The sequence below is a fragment of the Cardiocondyla obscurior genome, linkage group LG04 (assembly GCF_019399895.1).
Source record: "Cardiocondyla obscurior isolate alpha-2009 linkage group LG04, Cobs3.1, whole genome shotgun sequence".
Classification (NCBI taxonomy): Eukaryota; Metazoa; Arthropoda; class Insecta; order Hymenoptera; family Formicidae; genus Cardiocondyla; species Cardiocondyla obscurior.
The window spans coordinates 8913904-8933330 of record NC_091867.1 but is presented as its reverse complement, the minus strand read 5'-3'; the positions used below and the strand labels follow the sequence as shown (position 1 = coordinate 8933330).

The 19427-nt window shown below is 47.8% G+C and overlaps 3 protein-coding genes across 5 annotated transcripts in view; 2 read left to right on the top strand and 1 right to left on the bottom strand.

Moving 5' to 3' along the window:
* LOC139102015 (pancreatic lipase-related protein 2) overlaps positions 1-19427 on the bottom strand; it is a 75574-nt gene that overhangs the window by 30108 nt on the left and 26039 nt on the right. The gene's annotated exons all lie outside the window — the stretch shown is intronic.
* On the top strand, positions 4818-6303 carry LOC139101850 (quinone oxidoreductase-like protein 2). The gene is made up of 4 exons (XM_070655312.1): positions 4818-4994; positions 5168-5349; positions 5688-5828; positions 5914-6303. The coding sequence occupies exons 1-4, from the start codon at positions 4818-4820 to the stop codon at positions 6107-6109; spliced, it is 696 nt and encodes a 231-aa protein (XP_070511413.1). The 3' UTR covers positions 6110-6303.
* The window catches only part of Heph (polypyrimidine tract-binding protein 1 heph), a 349521-nt gene continuing 336986 nt past the window's right edge, over positions 6893-19427 (top strand). The window contains exon 1 of one of the 3 annotated variants that reach the window (XM_070655595.1): positions 6893-7395. Coding sequence is in view for 1 of the 3 variants with exons in the window: in XM_070655611.1 (XP_070511712.1) it covers positions 7388-7395 (8 nt within the window). In the remaining 2 variants the exon portion in view is untranslated. The remainder of the gene's footprint in view (positions 7396-19427) is intronic. The other 2 variants (XM_070655603.1, XM_070655611.1) reach the window with 2 other exon arrangements.

The following is a 19427-nucleotide window of genomic DNA, read 5'->3' as shown; positions in this document are numbered from 1 at the left end:
CCCGCGGGACTGGAAGGTATTAATCGCGAGGAACGGGCCCAGGTTATCGCGATACATCTCCCATCAGGAGTGCATCTCGGGTCGAAAGCCTACGCGCCGAGAAGCGAAACGCGGCGCCGTCACGCAAGCGGAAAGGACAATCGCAAATGAAAACCGTAGAACGAATCGCGATACACGCCCGACCAGGATCGCAGCCCTTCGTGAAAGGGTAACGCGCGCCAACCCGAGAACGCGTTAATGGCACGCCGTGTGTGCTGGAAAATTAAATGTTAATTAAGTCTCTCAGTGAGATACCTTGCGCTCCTATTAAAACGATATGAAAGTTAAATTATTGTTCCTGAATAAATGACAACTACGTTGTTTTTGTGTAAAACCCTTGACGTATGCGTGTTCTTTTTTTTTATCGCACACGATGTGTCGCGCATGGCGGTTCTTTGTTTGCTATATCGCCCCAGGTAAAAGAAATAAGACTCGGCGAGAGGGTCCGGCAAGGCAGTAAAAAGGGCTGCCCGCACAGTCCGCGCTCTGTTTCGCCTCAAACCACAGAAGCCCGATGATGAGATATGAAAAAAATGAAAAGTGATATCCGTGCTAACAGGAGACTATCATCATCGCGGAGTTCACTGGCGGAAGAGTCCGGCTTTTACATTTCTCCGAAATCACGTTTTGTCATGTTTCACGCGCTCGAACGCTGGACTTTATCGATGATCGATTCGCAGATATCACACCGCGGAGAGAATAAAATAAAAATATATCGAATTCTTTCTCTTCTCGTTACGAGCGACGACGTGCGATTTATTCCGTTAAAAAAGATCCACGCGAGAGAATAAAAAGGTATCGGACTGGGACGAGTCGGACGAAGACACGGTCAAGTAACGGAGATCTAGAAGTGGAAACGCGAGTTTCTAGACGGGAGATGTAGCGTTATTGTGCATCTCGGTACGCGAACGCGCGCGTGTGCGTAAACGCGCGCGTGTGAGCGCATATCGGCGCGCGGATGCGCCGCGATGCGTCGCGGTCTTTGTGCGCAACCCCGATGGAATTCGCGGTGGCGTCATAATGACGGCAATTAGTTTCGCTCCATTGAGTTCTAAATGCGGAGACTCGGCCATCAGGGATGCAGAGCGTCCAAGGAGGCTCGAAGGATCCCCGAGCCGTCGGCATCAGGCGCAGGAGCCCGACGGCGGCGCGGGTTCTCCTGCGGTTTCATCCTACTATCCTGGCTGCTGTCGCCGTCTTTCTTATTAATATGCTAATTTTACACGAACGTCCGGGGCAGCAATTATGAACGTGGATTCCCACGGGGCGCGCCGGGACCGCCGGCTGGACCGGTTAACGTCCGCGCCGACGTCGTCCAGGGTGTTTCCAGGGATTACGGACACGTGTAATACGAAACACCTGCGATCAGGGGAGCATAGGACTATGCAAAGTGGACGCATCCCTCAGGAGCCACACCTCCGAGACGCGCGGCGTGATACCTCGAAGATAAAATTCACGACAAAGCTAGCTTTTACCGCATCATCCGGGAGAACGAGAATACACTTCTGTTCGCGAGCGGCGTGTCGGTTTTCGCGGCGTAACAATTGTTTCACCCACCAACCACGGGATTATTATTGATTTCCGCGCGCGTGACAAAAAAGTATTTATCTTTAAAAGAATAAAAAAGAAAAATTGCGACAGCTTGACGAGTCTTTCAACGAGTTTCTCGGTTTTCGCTTCTTCTTCAAACTTTCAGTTCTGGCATGTTAAATATTTAGGAGAACGGTTTATTTATTCTGCATCGTCCCACGCAAGGTGGAACGCAATATAACCCGTGTGGAAATATGTGCATTGAGCGCCGGCGCGCCTCGCGCGAACAAACAAAGCGCACGAGCAAGCTTAATTCTCCCGTCGACCTGCGTTCCCCAGCCTGCGCGCCGAAGGGTGCGGACTCGTCCCTGAAGACGGTTCCAGAAAGATCGGGATCACATCAGGTCTCAAGATCGCTCATGAGTGCCTAATCGACCGCCCTTTGTTAATCCCCTGGAGGGTAAAAAGATTTGCCGCTTCAGCGGCTTTGAAAGAAAGTGGGACTACCGGTCGATCAGGAATCTATGAGAGGATGGAAGCAGATTGAACACGTCCATACGGTATTATGGGTTCCCTCGCTTAACCGTGATGCACCGAGAAAGACAACGACTTACTCCTATAGACCGAGTATGGACGTTCGCCAGCGCGAGTCTCGACGTAAACGCGAATAATTTTCAGAAAGCAGTATTTATCAAGTCAAGCCGAGAAAGTATTTGATTTCTGCGGTGTTTCAAAAATAAATTAAAAAATTAATCTCTCAGACAGATTCTTAAAATAGCATAGATTAATTTGCACGTACATATATTTTTCGGGAAAGATACCAAATCATTTTAAAGACTTTGTAGCTGCAGAATCTCGTTCACGATTTAATTTAAAGATATAGACTCGACGAACAAACAGCGAGCCAAGAAATTTTCGCGGTTGCTGTATTTGTTCCATGTTCGTTCACTAAGTTTATACACACTTTTAGAAAGAAATAAGATAAAGATAATTTCAAGCAAAATCAGTATTGATAGTAGATACTCGTAAGAAGATTATTCAATCATTCGAAAATTCTGTAGTCTGCAAATATTTACGTTGCAATTATATTCGACATGCTCGCGCCTATTTCCGTCAATAAAAATAAAAACCAATAAAAAAATTAATTTAAAAAAAATTCCACGAGTCTATCGATCCCGCGCGACAAAGGGTGCCTCGTTGCAAGGGACTCGTTTCGCTTCATGGCTCGTCTCATTGTTGGCAGCCATTTGATACCAAGGAGTCAAACTCGAAAGGTACCCTAACAGGACAACATAAGCTCGTGTCACGTGTCGTTTCAGCCGCGAGCATTGAACTCGCCCGCACGCGTGACCGCCTGCCGATGCCGTAACCAAATTTCGTCCGAAGATTAGGAATATATAAGGTGGAAGGGCGGGGAAGTGACAACCCTCGCCAAACCACTCGCGGTTTATATATTAGATTCGATCGGTCTAACAGCACTGACGTGATACATGAACAGGAGAACATCTCGGCGAGGGTAAGATGGACGATAAACGGTGGCGCGACACAGGGAACAGGAAACGAGTAGGCGTGAGTTATAACGACGTCGCGGGGCTATTAAGCTGTGCGTGTCCCATGAGCCGGTCTAGCTTGGGACAAACGCGCGAGGTAAATGCCAAAAGCAGCGAATAGATAAACAACCTTATGGGGAACTTAGAAGCGGGCAGAAGGTCGAGCGCGTGCTAGAGCCAGCCCTATAGCGAGACAGAGGCGAGGGCTTGCCTGCCCGAGTATCCACTCACCTTGGATACGGGAGGCCGGAGGTAACAGGTAAATCGGACGACTTGCGCGCGAGAAGAATCGAATAGCCGGAGTTGATACGAATATCGAGAATCTCACTAGAAATTGTCGTAAAAATTAATTCACGCATTAAAAAAATATTATTTAATTTAAATTTAAGATAGATTATTATATTGTTATAGATTTTTGTTTTCTTCTTAGATGTATTTCGGTCCCGAACTTTTGCGATTACTGAATTAGAAATTTCGTCATTTTTATAAAGACGGACGATCACGCGCGGAGAGAAAACGTAAGTATGATCGATCGACCAGGCGATCGTCTTTTTCCAAGCGACTCGAAGGAGCAGTTTTGCAGGAAACCGTCTGGACGCGGTAACAGGTTATAAATTATGAAGCTGCTCGCCGAGCGGTCGGCGGGAGAAGTTTGAGGATGCTTACTGGATACGGCAAGCTCGCCGCGTGCTTGGAAAGAATTCGGAAGGCGGTGAGGCCGGCACGGAGCGCGGAAACCGGAAGGCAGCTTCGAGCCGCTGTATTGCGCGGGCCGCGTAATCTAAAATTGGAATATATTCCCGAGAAGGCGATTCAGCAGACGCAGGTTCTTAGAAAGAAAATTCTTCACGTAGCCCGCCGGCTATTCTAGTCGTACATAATTCTCGGGGAGACTCAATGTTCCCGCGTTCAATTCGACTGCGACAACTTCCTGCCTGGTCGCGGATCAATCGCTACTTCCCGCTCTCTACGCGGCATCGAGATGGATTACCGACAAAGTAAACACCGGTCTGCGGGTGAACTTTGACGCCGCGCGTTACGACGTCGCGGCCGGATTGCGCGAATTTCATTAGGCGTCGCGGCGATACCTCACCAGCCTCGTTAAAATCCCGCTTTCACTTAAGGATCGATTCGCGGATCCGCGCGCGAAGGTTAAATGTCGCCTGAAATTCAGCGAGCGATAGACACTTTCTCCGCTCGATCGCTCGCTCTTCACCACCCCTCCCTTTCCCAGCTTCCACGTGAAATTCGCGAGATATTTGTCGAAAGGTTCGCGTGGACGTGCACTTTTGCGGACTCAACGGAAACGACGTGCTCTTCTGGCGCGGCGAGCATCGCGGGACCCCGGAGCGAAACGCGGTCCTCGGTTTCGAGGTATCGGGCACGATTCTGGAAATGGGCAGACTGGCACACGAACGGACTGGCTACCAAATGGGCGAGGAAGTCGTCGTGCACAACTATCCCGTCTGCGGCGGCACGGCCGAGAGCTGCGTGGCTCATTACAGAGTAGGGCGTTTTATTTTCGTGGAAGAAAATTATTTCAATTCGGACGCCTCAGATCCGCTCGCGAGACCGTAATTTGTAAACGCCAAACGTCAGTTCGCCCACGCAGGCGTTTCTCTACGCGCGGTCGCGTTTTCTCGCCGGCTCGCTGAGAGAATAATCGAGCCTGTTGAACGCCAGGACGTGTTCGGATTAATGGGACGGGTGTCTTTGAGAAACGCGGCGACTGTCGCGGACGATTACTTCTCGGCGTTGCTGGCGATCGGACGTCGAGCCCGGATTCAAAGGAACGAGTACTTCCTCGTTAACGCGAGACACTCGCGCTCCGCTCTCGCCGTCATCGATCTCGCCACCCGAGTCTTCAAAGCGAAAGTATTTATTCCATTTTTATTACAATGCATGAATATATTAATTGAAAAGAAAGAATGACTTACAAGTTTTTAAAATTAATTTTTAGAATAATTTTTTTTTTCTTATTAACGCAGTAAACGTTTTACAGAATAACTGCATTGAAAAAGGAACTCGCGTCTTTATTCTTTTTACAGCCGATAGCTATGTCTGACGACGCAAGACGGGCGGAATTGTGCGCCGATCTCGGCGCGGTGGTGTGCAAAAGTGGATGCTGCTGCCTGCCGTACAAGTTGAGAAAAATTAGCGGAAGAGCGGAAGCGCGTGTGATAATCGAGACCGAAGGCGGCGGACCGTGCTTGCGGAATGCCGCGAAATGGTGAAATCACGCACGTTAACGTTACGAAACTAGATTACGAGGCTCCCGTGCATGTTTACCGAATTTCATTGTATTTATCAAGCTGAAAAATTAAATTCCATCGAGCTGCCTCAATTTTAACCCTGTAAACGGCACACAATCTTGACCAAGCTATTTCTTTTTGTTCATATTTCGTGAATTAAAGGATCAATTAAAATCATTATTTTTTTTAATTAACATGCTGAACATTTGTTTAAAAAAACGCATTAAAGATACTTAAAAAAATTAATAAAAAACGTTTAAAAAATTGTTTCGGGTCACCGTAACCTAGTGTCTTACTTGAGGGATAACTTTCGCAGTTTAGAGTACGACGGTTTGGTAGCTGTCCTCGGCAGTGCGAGAAACAAGCAATCTCTCGATTTTTCCTATCTGCCGGCGGACTGCACGGTATTTACTGCCGCGGCGGAACATTACAAAATCGCCGACACAGTGGTATACAGGTCAAGATTTTTCTTTTTTAACACAGAATAATTATTCGCGTAGGTGTATAAACTATATGTATAATAAAAGTATGTTTTCTTACAGAGAGATCATGCAGCACGTGTTGGATCTCAAGTCGGAGTATGCGATTCGTCCTCGGATCTCGGCGATTTTCGGGCTGCATCGCGTAAACGACGCGTTTGATTATTACGCAATGGTGCCCAGCGGAAAAGTGTTAATCGACATGAAAAATCGCGATCGGCTGACGCTACACGACGAGCCTTGGACGCCAAATAATTAATCCCGTGCAACGGGCGGACTTGGTTTATTAATTAGCGGCTTATATCTCGTCTGCTCCGCGAGAGGGTGCCAGCGCACGGCGTGCGCTCGATCATCGGCCAATCGACAAGACTAACAATAAGATACTTTCGAATTCGCCGTTGGCGAACTTGTATCCGATGCGACGAGCAGAATAAAATTTTGCTGTTCAGCAAATAAAATTATTATGTTTTTTATTTCCCTACCTTCGACACTCGTGCTCTTCTTGCTCGAATTTTACCGACCTCGAAGAATTTATTGATTCCGGGCATCGTCGAAAGTTCCGTGTGCGGTGGCTTATCGTCAACCGCGAGCCTCACGTCGCAGACCCCAAGCGCCTCGGTCGATCGGCTGCGGATAAAGTTAATTTCGCAATAAAGCTCGCGTAAGAGACGGCGAATTGCGCGGGTTCGAGACCGGGAACTCACCGTTGTACGATTTCGTTGCACTTTGATCTCCTTTCGAGCTCCACCATGATCGTATCTAGTAACGTTTCGGCGCCGCGAGGTGACAGCACGCGGCGCGAATCCGCGGGCGTCACGGGCGGCGACGTTGCACTTAAGCCGAATCGTGGCGAAGGCCGGCGCATCTAGCCGAAAGGCAAGAGCGAGCCAGCGCGTGTCCGCTCGTGGCTCCGCGGTTTTCGCGTCGCGTTGTCACGGCGGTTGGCCTCCTCCTCTCCCGTCGTTCCCCGGACGTGTCGTGCCGGTGACGAGCGTGAGTCATCGAGAGCGGAGCGCCCTCCCCTCGCGGGGGCATATCGTGAGTATACGAGTTCGTGGCTTCGCGGAAGATAGCAGCTGACGAGGGTAAACGCGTTCGTCTCGTGTATGCGGCACCGAGGCTGCGGGGGCTGACGAGCGGAAGAAACGCGCCAGGGGAGGAAGGGTCGAGGACGTCGTGGTGTGCGGGGACGGAGAGCGCGCGCGACGCCGTATCGCGGCCCGTCCACGATCCGTATCGCGTTCGGTTTCTTTCCCGTCGACGTGTCACCCGATCGCCCCTGATCCCGAGGTCCCGGTGGCCGTTCGGGAATCCGTCTCGCGTCCGCCATAACCGCGTGATTAACGACGGCGGGGACGGCGGTGCGGTGGTGCATGCAACCTGTTGTTTTCTCTCGTCACGCAGCCGTGCCGTGCGGCGGAGGCGACCTAGCGACGACGACGTGCAACACCCGACGTGCTGGCAGCCGACCTAACCTCGCGCCCGCCGACGACCTGGGAAACGCGCCGGCCCGTCGACGCTGGGAGCTGACGGCAGTATGAACGGGTAAGACGACTGAGATAATAAACGAACTTGCTTGCATCTCGTGATAAGGCTCGCGTCACAGAAGCAAGGAGAGAGATAGAAAGAGAGAGATAGAGAGGGAAAGAGATGCAAGTGAGAGTGACAGTTGAATACACCGCGTGCGTGGGCGAGAGGAGAGAAGGGTGTAGTCACTTGGTATGCCGCACTGTTACGTTCATTTAGAGAGAGGGAGAGAGAAAGGTGCATAATGCGCATTGATTCGCGATTATATACGATATACGAAGTGAGAAAGATTGTCAGACGGGAAAGAGCGTTGGGAAAATAGAAGGCACGGACGGGGCTTCTTTGTTATGCATCGTCATTCATTCTCTTCTCTTTCTCTTCGCTTCGTCTTTGACGAGTAGCACGTGTACAGCTCGTATTCCGGCTGCCCGTGCGGCGCGATCGCGCGCAGTTTGCGAGGCGAATAAAAAAAAGAGAGGTCCACCGTTGAAGATTAATTAAGCGACGCCGGAGTTCTTTAATCTCGACCGTTTAATATTGCCTTTATACGTTTATTTTTTTTTTTACCAAATAAAGGAAAAAAAAAAAAAAAAAGAGGAGTCAGTCCTTCGACTTCAATCGCATTTCAATAACACAAAATCAACGCGAGTTGGCTGGCTTATCGTTGCAATTAACCTTCGAGATAATTCAATCGGGGTCTTCGAGCTCATTAAATTAACATCGTTACTATACAACAATTACTGCGAAAGTTCGCTTCCTGCATATATTCTTTTTGTCGCCGGCGCGGCGAAACCGAGAGTAAGGTATCTCGAGCTGGTAATATTCGCGGATTACATATCGTTCTCCGAATTGCGTGGTGGTCCTCGCGGAAATCGATGCGGCCGAGTGTTTATGCGAGGCGTTACGCGGCCATTCGCTTCCGGAGCTTTTAGCCGTGTTTATGAAAGTTAGCGGCAACACAGTCCCGGCCGTCCGGGTTACATTTTACGAGCGATATTCGATTACCACTCTGCGCAAAACAATATCCAAAACGCATCCCTGTAATGGCGTGCCCGCTTGCGGGCGAATCGCGTCCTCTACTTATATTTCATACGTGCGGAGCGCGCGTTGTAAAACCGCAAACGTTTATCGGGCTTTCCCGTCCGCATCCTTCTTAGATTTCCCGCTCGCATATGTTTAGCCTCAGATACGTTCGTTTGATTGCCAGATAACGCGACGGTTGTGCGAGCGAGAGCTTGATGTTTAAACTTTTTTCAAAAAATCTACTTATAGCTGGATTAAGAGGGAGGGAAAAATAAAGAGAGAAACGAGAGCTGCGCGGAGCGGAAATGCCGTGCTTGAAAAAGTTTCAGCACGCGCGACTCGCCTGTTCCGCGGCTCTGCATAAAATATAATTCTTCTATTGATCGCGCGTGATTAAAAAAAAAGAAAAAAAAAAAGACCCTTGCCTCCAAATCGGTATTCCAATATTAGCTGACAGTTTTAAATCTGTATCGCGGAAAATATTAAAGCACGTATCGAGATAATTGCGCATTTATCGCCCGTGTGTTTGCACGTAATGGGATTATTGTGAATTGGCACGTGATTCTTCCGGCCGCTTCTTCGAAGAAGCGAGCTTTGATCGGGTTCGGAGCTAATTCTTTCGCCTGTCGAAGCAATATACGTCGGGATAACGAAGGGAGGATGATAACGTGTATTTACTCGCGATCACAGCGATCGCGGTCGTTGACGAGTTCCGCAATGCCGCCGCTCTTCTATTTCTTTCGCGAGAATATCCGCGACGCGTTCGATTCGCCACGTGCGACCGGGCTTTTAAACCCTTCGGTCGGTACTCGGACGTGCACGTGGTAACTCCATCCTTGCGAACAAACGAACGGGTCTTATCAACCCACGGTCACGTTGCCGCGTCGCGGATTTGATAAGGTTTTATTTCGTACCTATCGCTGGACGATAAGGAGCTGCATTCGCGCAATCGCCTCCCCCATCTCCCCTCAACCGTTCCGTTTCCTTTTTTCCTGGCGCCGCGTGCCACTCGCGGAAGGCTCGCGTGAGACGCGGCGAATTAATTAATCGGGCGCTCTTAGTTTAATTAAGTCGCCGCTCGTTTCGCCGCCGTGATGAATTAACCGGCGCTGCGCCGCCGTGCGAGGGCTTGCTACATCGCGGCGTACCAGCTATATTCGTTTCGACGCAAGGCCGGAATTAGATCCTGTCGCACCGAAAAACGTGGGAGTTGGACGCTCGCAGCCTGGCAGCGATTGTTACCGCGCGGGATCCGCGCCAGGGAACGACTCGCTTCATCTGATTCCTTCTTTCGCAGTTCGTACGATTCTCGCATGACACTCTACACCGGCGATGTCGAGAGAAAAACCCTGTCGCGCAAAATATCTAAACGCGAGCAGAGGCACCTGCAGCTGCCGCGCGTATTTTCTCGTCACTCCGAATTTTCGCTTTTTACACTTTTTAAAAATTTTATTTTATTTTTCTGCCAGAACCGAGGAACTCTGTATTCGCGCATTTTGCAAAATCGTGTCGGATTTCACGGCGTGTTTTCGCAAGACGTGCGGGGCACGCGGATAACGCGCAACCGAATATAATCAAACGTGGGTTTGGTGGAAACGCGTCGTTGCGAAAGAACGCGACCTCGTGCATTATCAATAGGCACTTCGCCGATGAGTTGGCGATAATGACTTTACATTGTCAATATCGATACGAATCCCGGGGTTTTTTTTTTTCCTCTCTCTCTTTTTCGCGAACTTTCGCGCGAGCTTTATCTCGTCCACTTTAGTTAGAATCGGTATTTCAAAGATCTACTCGGGTTTCGGTATAATTTTTAAGCATCACACAATTATCGTAATACGAGGAAAATGTTATTCGTCGAAAGAACTCGTAACATATATTTTTATAATTTACATTTATAACCTTTCTTAATTTTCTACCTGGAAAAAAAAAATGAGCATACAAAGTACTCTAAAGAAATTATTTCAGGGAAAAGTTCGCGAAGGTTCAGCTGCAGTATGCAGAATCGCTCTCGTATCGACCGTCCAGTCATGTTCGTCTTATACATGCATATGTCGAGCGTGTTATTAACGTGCGTGAGGACTAAATTAACGTGCGGGAATACTGGCGGAGGCTTCGTCATCCATCTTCGTATCTGATATTATGTTTCACTGCGCCATCGATGCTGCTACGATGGGTCGGCGGTGCTTAATCAGGTTCGCGGGAAATTATTAAGTACGAGCTTTCGCGAGATGTTGAAATACCCGGCGCGTTGAAAAGCCGTTCTCCGCGACCATTAGCTCGCGATAGAGATTCGCATCGCGGTTGAATTTCAAGCCGAGCCTCTCGTTCGACGTGCTTTGCGATCTGCAGTGACAGCGAATGTTAACGTCGCGTTATTTATTAAACTCGTTCACGTCGCAGTTTTTCAAGTCCCAATCCCTGAGTTGCCGATCAACCGTCGCAGCGAGATCGCGAGCGCTTCTTAATTTAGAATCTAATAGAATCTCGATTTCTCCCCTGGTCATCGTTGTACCATTCATCGTTGATAACGACCACGCTATCGCCCCGTCACGCGTCGCAAGTCTCCACGCCGTTTGCATTTACCCCTCGGGTACAAGCCTGTACCTTCGTGCGTGTGTCGCGGGTCAAACTTCACGCATCGAATGCATAGTACCGCCCGCATGCCATGGCGAGGAAACGCGCCCGCATTTCGCCGCACTATCGACGCGCTCATCGAACCGGCGTTGCGCGTCCCTCTGTCACGGATAAACGCTTATCGGGCCGGCCTGCAGCCGGCCCGGTGATAATTAAAATGGACAAGACTCGCGGTGGCGTACGCAAATATCTCAACCGTCCATCAACGGCGTCATCAGCGTCGGCCGATTTCGCCGCGCGATAACCGCGCGTTAAACGACGTCCGTGTCTTTCGTCACGGCGAGGCAAGCAGCGATTATCGTCCGGGGGAAAACCGATGATCCAGGGAAAATGCAAAACTCGTCTCGTCTTTCAGTTTTCCGTAGTGCGCAATTTTTTACGGATAAAATGCGCCGCGTTGCAAGGGAGGTATAAAAAGCGGACGTTCTTTTTTTCCAGTCGTGCGGCTTAATTTTTGAAAATTACAGATTATCTACCTCGGTACACCTGCGTCGAAGCGAAGCGTTGATTATTCGAGTAACCGGGGAATAGATAATACGTTCAGTTTTTAAATAATTAGCTTTGGAAGAGAAGTACGTTAAATAAATCCGACGCGGTTATTTAGGAACCAGGTGCATTATTCATTTAAACAGCTGAAAAGTACGCGTGCACTTGCTTCGCTCATTCGCCACAGTGAATTAACAATAATGTGGAATATTGCATGATAATTTCGAAACGCGGATTTAATTTCTACCGCGGCTTAACGCCTGTGCACGCAACCGGTCGCTTTTCGCCTTAGCGCGTGCGATATGCGAAAAATACTATTACTTCCAAACCCACCCATAATTTTACGCTATTTCTAAAAATAGACCGGTACGATCGACTCAGTATCGCCGTTTATCGATGAATTCTTATTACTTGGTAAAATTTTATAGAAATTCTATTAATCTGTTCGAACAATAATTCGTCGATCTACAAAGGTGAATCAGAAAGTGCTCGGCGGGAAACGGGCTGATTATTTTGAAGCTCGCTCCGTGCAGCGACGAGACATGCCGCGGCTTCCCCGCGATTTTCGGAATCCCGTGATCGAACGTGAATAATCTCGCGCAGGACGCTTGCGAGAGAATGGCGAGACCGACTTCGCGTCTCTAAATGGCCGACGGACGACCGATGTCCGCGGAATTTTATTAACGGCCGTAACGCGTCAGCGGCCCGATATTTGATGGTTACCGCCGGCATCGATGTCGGCCGCGCGCGCTAATTAAAACTGACGCAACCGCGTCCTGTGACGCATATCCATGCGACGTCACAGGTCCGCATTTCGCGTTGACTTCATCTCGCATTGTCAGTGCCTTCACTTTCATCCTCCCCTCCCTCCTCCCGGGGCTCGTTAGGCTATTTTAGATTGCAAATTATGCTATCGCACATCGAACACTGAACACGCTTCCTTTTCAGGCGCAATATCCACGAAAACGCGAAAATGTTGAAACTCGTACGTTCGTTCCGGTCCTTTTTATCCGACAAAAGATATCCGAACTAACCCGAGTGGAAATTGATTCCCATCGTTATTTAATAATTAGCTAGCCAATTCGTGGTTCGTCTCGTGGCTGTCTAGTAAAACTGTCCAGCACTGTGTCAGAAATGTAACGCTTAAAACGTCTAAGTGCTGGAAAATTATTCCTGGCTAATAACGTGCTAGAAAAGTTCGATTCTAAACATTTTTCGCCGCGTACTAGTCTATTGTGTATCGTGCACTGATTTTACGCAACGTTCGACTGCCGAATTTACCGGGCTAACCGGTTCCTGCTGCCCGCCGCGGTAGTGTGAATACGTGCGTGTGTTTACATCGGCCGGCAGATCTTTGCGTTCCAAGTTCGCAAGGTGGAGGATGCGCGGGCGGCGGGCGGCGAGAACCGGCTTGCCCGGCGAATTCGGCAGTCGAGCGAGCGTTGCGTACGGTCAGAACAACAACAGTAAACAAATACGCGGCCAGAAACATTTAGATATCTATTTAGGTACATAGTCCGCGCTGGACCGATTAGACGACCGATACTAGACAGATTTCTTTTTTTAATGATAATTTTATTTTCTTGAAGATAGTCATATATTTAATCTGCGCGATCTAACCACTAACTGCAAAATCAGATTAGCTAAATAAATTTTTACTCGGGTAATTTCCAATTTTTATTTCCTCGCGATCGCTCTTCGTTATATTTAGCGCGGAGAAATAAGAGGATTCTCGCTTCTCAAACGTCGGGAGAGATTTTCAAATGACCGGATTAGTCGAGGGTAGGCATCGATCGGCGAATCCGATCCGCCGAGCTCCTTACGTCCGCTTCGCGTGCACGCGAAAATCGTCGTCTCGACGAGGAAATATCTCGACTCGACAAGCCGTCCCCGATATTTCGATCCTAAGGGCACACAAAGCGCCACTCGAGGGTGATGCGCAAATGACAAATCGTTCGGCAAATAATAAATCGCGGAGGCGACATTCGGCATGGGATTCGGAGGGTCGACAACGGAGGCGAGGCCGAGGTCGAGGGTCGCGTTGGCGCGTAACGCGGCTCGGCAAAATATTGAATATTTCTCACGCTCCTCGAGCTTTCGTCAGCCAGCTAAATCGGGAAGATCTTGGGTGGAATATTTCGTGCGGAATTTTGATTTCCGCCGGGGCACCTCGCGTCGTATGATCCTGGAGATGCTTTCGGTACAATGGTGTTATTTAGGGATCGGGAAGCTGTCGCTGGCAAACAACGTTGCTTTACCGATTGCGATTTGCACCAACTATTACGCGATTCACATTATTTAAAAATAATTCAGAAACCTTTACGTATTCTAGGATTGATTATTAATATCGAACAATTTATTGGACGCTACGTGATTAAGCGTGAAGAGTTGATTACGAGGCACCTCCAAGGACGATGCATTTCCCTTATCGATTACAACCACTCAGTCAGCAGTCACCCGCGGTGAACGTCAAAATTCGAGAGATATCGATTCTACTCGTGATCTCGCGTATCGGATTCGCCGTGCTCCGGGCGTTTCCTAATTATTCCGCAATTCCTGCAGCCCCGTCGTCGGCGGGCGGGCAGCATGCGGGTTCCTAATTTTCGTTATTATGTTAATTTGGAAATCGGATTTGCTTGCTTCGGAGAATCGAGCGCGCGCTTCCGTCGCCGCGCCTCGTAACATCGCCAGCGCGGATTTCTCCAATTTCGTTCTAAGGGCCCGGGAATTGCGCAGCCGCTTGCTCGTGCCCGCGCGTACCCCGTTAATGCTGGGTTCTCGGATTTACCGGGATTTAACGTGCGATATTACGTGGTCCTGATGGACGTGAAATCGGAGGCCGCGCCGAGAAGACGCGCGAAGAGGCACGCCGACGGCAGCCCGTTATTGTTCGTTTCATTAGTCACACGACTCTCGAACGCGTGGATGGATTCGTATTATGTCACTCTTTTTTATTATTATTATTTTTTTTTTTTGACGTTCCTTTTTTTTACGCAGACGGTATATCCCCGTGACGAATGAGTAACGCGAAGGGTATGCACGTTTAAACAAGTTAATTGATTCGTTTCGTCCGGTCTGTGTCGATTTAATAATTAAATCGTGGCGTCAGATGCAATCCTTTCCTAAATTTCGAAGAAATATTTTTCGTAGAGAATCTTGAAATTTTTTGAAACGATGTCAATGCAATAGAGAAAAGAATAAAAAAAAATATAAGAAATAAATAAATAAAAAAAAAAATAAAAAGCGCTTTACTGCTTGTCTGCGAATTCGATGAATTTTTGCAATTCGCGAGAACGTAATGCCGCGCATAAAGGCAGTCTGAAACTACACCGAGCTTTACTTCGAGTGTCCGCGATGGACAGATAGCGGAGTTACGCGTTGCGCGATACCTGGGACATATCCCGTGTACCCTTTACTCGCTCCTGTCAGGCGGGCCGCGCTATTGTGCGTTGCCCGGGCACGTACCCTTCGACCGGAAACCCTCCGTTGGGATTAACGGCTGGGAATGGACAGTTGGGCCGCCGCAAACGCAAAGCCCGCGGGGATGGCGAGAGGTTCGCCTGGGCTTCGCATACAGAGAGGAGAGCCCTCTTGATAGCACGCGACCTCTCACCGTTCGTTCGTTTCAATTTCGATCACGCGACCGTACGTACAAAAGGGAGGGAGAGAAAGCGATAGGAACGCCAGAGCAGAGGAGAGCGAGGAAGAAGATAAAGCTCTCGTTCGCGTAAGATTAACTCCGCGCTCGTCGGGAAGTCGGTCGAAACGCAGAGCCCGGCACTCGCGGAGTTTCTTTTTCGCGTGCCCGGTCGATCAGTCCCCGACCTCCCCCAGGCTTCATCGCGAAACGCCATTATTCCGCAAATGGAAATTACGAGGTTCGAACACTCGGCCGTAAAACGAACGTCGACTGTAAATTGGACATTCGATAGCGATATCACACGATACCGTAATAGCGTCCGATTGTGCGACGCGCGCTTTGACATTGCGTTTACTTTCGTGGCTGCCTGATGAATGCTGAGTAACACGCGAATGACGTTTAGCGAAAACACATTCATTCTATGTTAAAAAAGAAATAAATAAAATAAATAAAATATGGAAAATCTCAACGTGGCGAGGACGATATTTTTTTCAATCTCACGCATCGATTAATGCGTTCATTACGGATAATCAAACCGGGAGTTAAAAAATGTCTATATTTGATATTATTTTATTGAATACGGAGATACGTGCTGAATAAGGAGTTTTAAAAATATATAATGTCGCTTGCAATAGTTGGTTTTTTTTTTTTATTTTTTTAATTGAACATTATCGATTCAATGAAATAATAATATCTCTCTTTCCGGAATTAATAATTTTTAAAATTTAAATGGTTATATCATGTACAGGTCAACTATTATAAAGCTAATATAAAATGGAGTTAATATTTCTGTTTAATTAATTTTTATTCAATGTGACTGTAACCTATTTTAATATTTGCACAGCTGTCTAACACGCTAAAATAATACCGTATATAATTTATTTTATTCCGTAACTTATTCAACGTTGAATTTGTATTCGATATCTTCTAAATTATACATATATGTAATATAATGTAGTTACGCTTTAACAATTAAAAGATCAATTTTCGACGATCGATAAAATAAGGTTTTCGTCATAAATATTTCAAATAAATCTAAACATAATTTTAGAGAACGGCCGATTCCAAACCTCCTGCGTTTTGTGTCTATTTAAAATTGATCACTGTGCTGAATTTTCTATCATAAATTGGTATAGCTTTGAAAGGTTTAATGCGCAGACTGTCCTGGTTATCTTTTGATACAGCAATCTCACGGTCGATTAACTGCTAATTAACCGATTTCATCTTCACATTTGTTTCGTCCTCGTTATGAGAAGGTTACCTCTCCCCCTCTCCCGTCTGTACTTGATCCTCTTTATCTTTCTGCGTCTTCACGCTAATTCTCCCTACTGTCTGTTATCTAGGAATAAAGTTTAGACTTACGGGTACAATCAGGAGCTAATTTAATTGCTAATTTGCCGATCTAATTAGTAGGAAATTAATATTAAAGTTCCAGAATTGTTACTATCACGATGCTAATGCAATGGCTTATATTAATTATTCGTTCAATCAAGCCCTCGATTACTCTCCGGTTACACAAAAATGGGAAACCATTAATAAATGGTTTAATAAATGTTGGGATCATGACGACAATGCGAAATATTTAAATCTCTCCGGCGTATCGAGTGTATTTTGATATGTTGTATGTGAGGGGGGGGAGGAAAGAGGGATGAAGGGTGGCCGTAAATCACACGATACTATTCGCTCTTTGTTTTGCAAAAGTGCATCGGCATTCGTTTACGAGCACTTGCATCATTTGCTGTAAATTGAATCCTCTTGTCGGAAAGTAGTTCCTCCCTCTCTGTGACGGGTCCGCGCGACAAAAACGTCGAGTATTAAATATTATAGCCACTCGCTATTGACTACCGCGCGCGTCCAAATAATCAAAGCGACTCGAATACATCCCGACGGCCCGCGTGCCGTTTCACCGGGCTTGACTTTGCGCGAACTATAAATGCGAACGAACGGGCGCCTCTCATTAGAGGCGCGAAGCGAGTTACGCGGATTTCGCGTCGAACGAAACGAGGCGCCGTTCCGACGGATTATAATGGAAAGAAAAAACATAGATAAAAAATAAACGGGGAGCCGACTGAAAACGTCGGCGACCGTGGCGCGCGGTTTAGCTTCGCGAGAGTTAACTCGTCCTGGTCGAGCGTGACGCGAAGTGCGGCAACCTAATTATAACGTCGTGCCGCGTCGTCCGTTTACGACCGTATTAAAAACAAGAGACGATCAGTATGCAAACGGGGGTGGCGGCCTCGTTACGTACCCGGCGAAAAGCAGCCCTCCCCCATCGGCTCCGGCGCCGCCTTGGAGACACCACGGCTCGTCGCCGCGCGTGACGCGGGCCGACGATGCAGCCACTGGACCGCGCCGGAACGAGATGAGCGATTAAAATGCTAATTTTCCCCCGCGACACGCACGCATTCTCACGCGTGAACCGAAGGCACTTCCATTTCCTCACCGCGTTCGAATTTACGGTCACGTGTATATTGCGGATCATAGAAAATTATAATAAGAATCGTAAGACAATAGATTTTACGCGGTCTCATACGTGGAAGTTATCGACTGGCAAACTTAATATCGCAGTTGCAAGACCGGAGCTTTCATATACGGCGGCATAAAAATTGTCAGGTGCTCGCAATATTTTAGAGCCGTCGGTTTCAGGACACCGTCTCGCGTAACGTCGCCGAATATAACCGGACATCCCAAGACAACTTATCTTGATGACATTTGCTATTTTTACGGCGGGTCCAATATTTCTACCGGTTTTGTCGGCGACGGCCGAGCTGAAAAATTCATAAGACCGACCGACCGATCGACCGTGCCGAGTGTTGTCGCCCGACTTTCGTCAGTGCATGCGTCGCGTCGTTCCGCGTGCAGCCCGGCATTGTGCGCGGAACAATGCGCGACCCCGGCGATTATATGCCGCTTTGTGTCCGATAGATTCTTACGCTCTTACATATTTCATGTCGAGTTCCTCGGTTTCGCCCGCGCCGTGCCATTCAAAGTTTCCACGTCTGCCAAGCGCGGTTCTGTTTCGCGCAATATATTCCTCCTCGGATTCGCGCCTCGCGTCGTCAAAGTTAATCGCCGCTAGTCGTCGATCTTTCTTCCTCTTTCTGTCTCTCTCGCGGCCTTACTTAATAGAAAATTATCGCAGCTTTAGGCGACTTGATAAACTTCGATAATTGCACCGCGATTTATTGTACATTCCCTGTTGCTCGTCCTATTGTTTTTCTCGACTACCCGCGACTCGTAATTAATCTAACCGACTTTTGTCGTCGAAGTGCAGCGTCTCGCCGTGACGCGAAATACTATAAGTTTGTTAAACACGATCAGGATTCTAAGGATACATTTCTATTCGGGACGGCGTCGCGGCGCACATATTGTCTTTAATAAACCAGAGGAGCAGTAGTAAGAAAGTCTCGCTCGTTGCATTCTATATATTGGGCGTATAACGCGAAGTCGGAGTTTAAGAAACTCGCGAATGTATTGTTGCACGAGCTTTGTAATGTATATTGAATGTAGACATATCGAATTTCGCAAGAGGGAATTGTAACATACATCACGTTTTGCGCTAACGCTGGAGAGGACTTGCCTTTTGATCTGAAAATAGCCGTGGGTGTGTAAACAAACGTTATAAAGACACGTAAAACATGCCGGTGCGTTTTGAAAGCCGCTTAAGCCCGCCCGAGGTATCCTCGCGCAAATACTCGTTCGATCGCGACCGTAAATTCGTGCTCGGTGGTTGAACTAACGGCGGGATAACGAATAATAATCGGTCCGCACGCTATTCGGAGTTGTGGCGCCATTCGTTGAAAATTGAAGTCTAAGCTTCAATTAATTACGTTCCGCTAAACTGGGAAAATATACTGTCCAATATTCGATTGGGAAGCCTTTCACCGATGAAGCTTTTTTCTTTTTTTTTTCCCTCCGGATTTGTACTCGATAAAGAACAACCTCTGCCGTTATTAATCGCCGACGTGAAAACTTGGTTGCACGAATTGCATTAAACATATTGAAAAGACGGTGAGGATTATATCACCCATTTAGTAATTGGCTCGATATTCGCTCGTATAACATTTCATACGGCCACGATCCTTTGATCAGTATAATTTTGAATGAATTGGTTTTTGTTTTTCGCGTAGAAAGGGAGCCGGAGAAAAGTTTCAAATGTAATTATCATTATCGCTCGGTGCATTTTGTTTGAAATTTTCCTGTCGCCGCGCTCGAGGTGCATTAAGGCCCATCGCTATTTCCGCGGGCAGACCTCCAGAATTTCAAC

Excerpts from the sequence above, each read along its gene's own strand:
- LOC139101850 (XM_070655312.1), top strand. The coding sequence starts at position 4,818 with ATGGGACGGGTGTCTTTGAGAAACGCGGCGACTGTCGCGGACGATTAC. Across the intron at positions 4,995-5,167 it reads CCCGAGTCTTCAAAGCGAAA|CCGATAGCTATGTCTGACGA; the intron begins GTATTTATTCCA and ends TTCTTTTTACAG. Across the intron at positions 5,350-5,687 it reads TTGCGGAATGCCGCGAAATG|TTTAGAGTACGACGGTTTGG; the intron begins GTGAAATCACGC and ends TAACTTTCGCAG.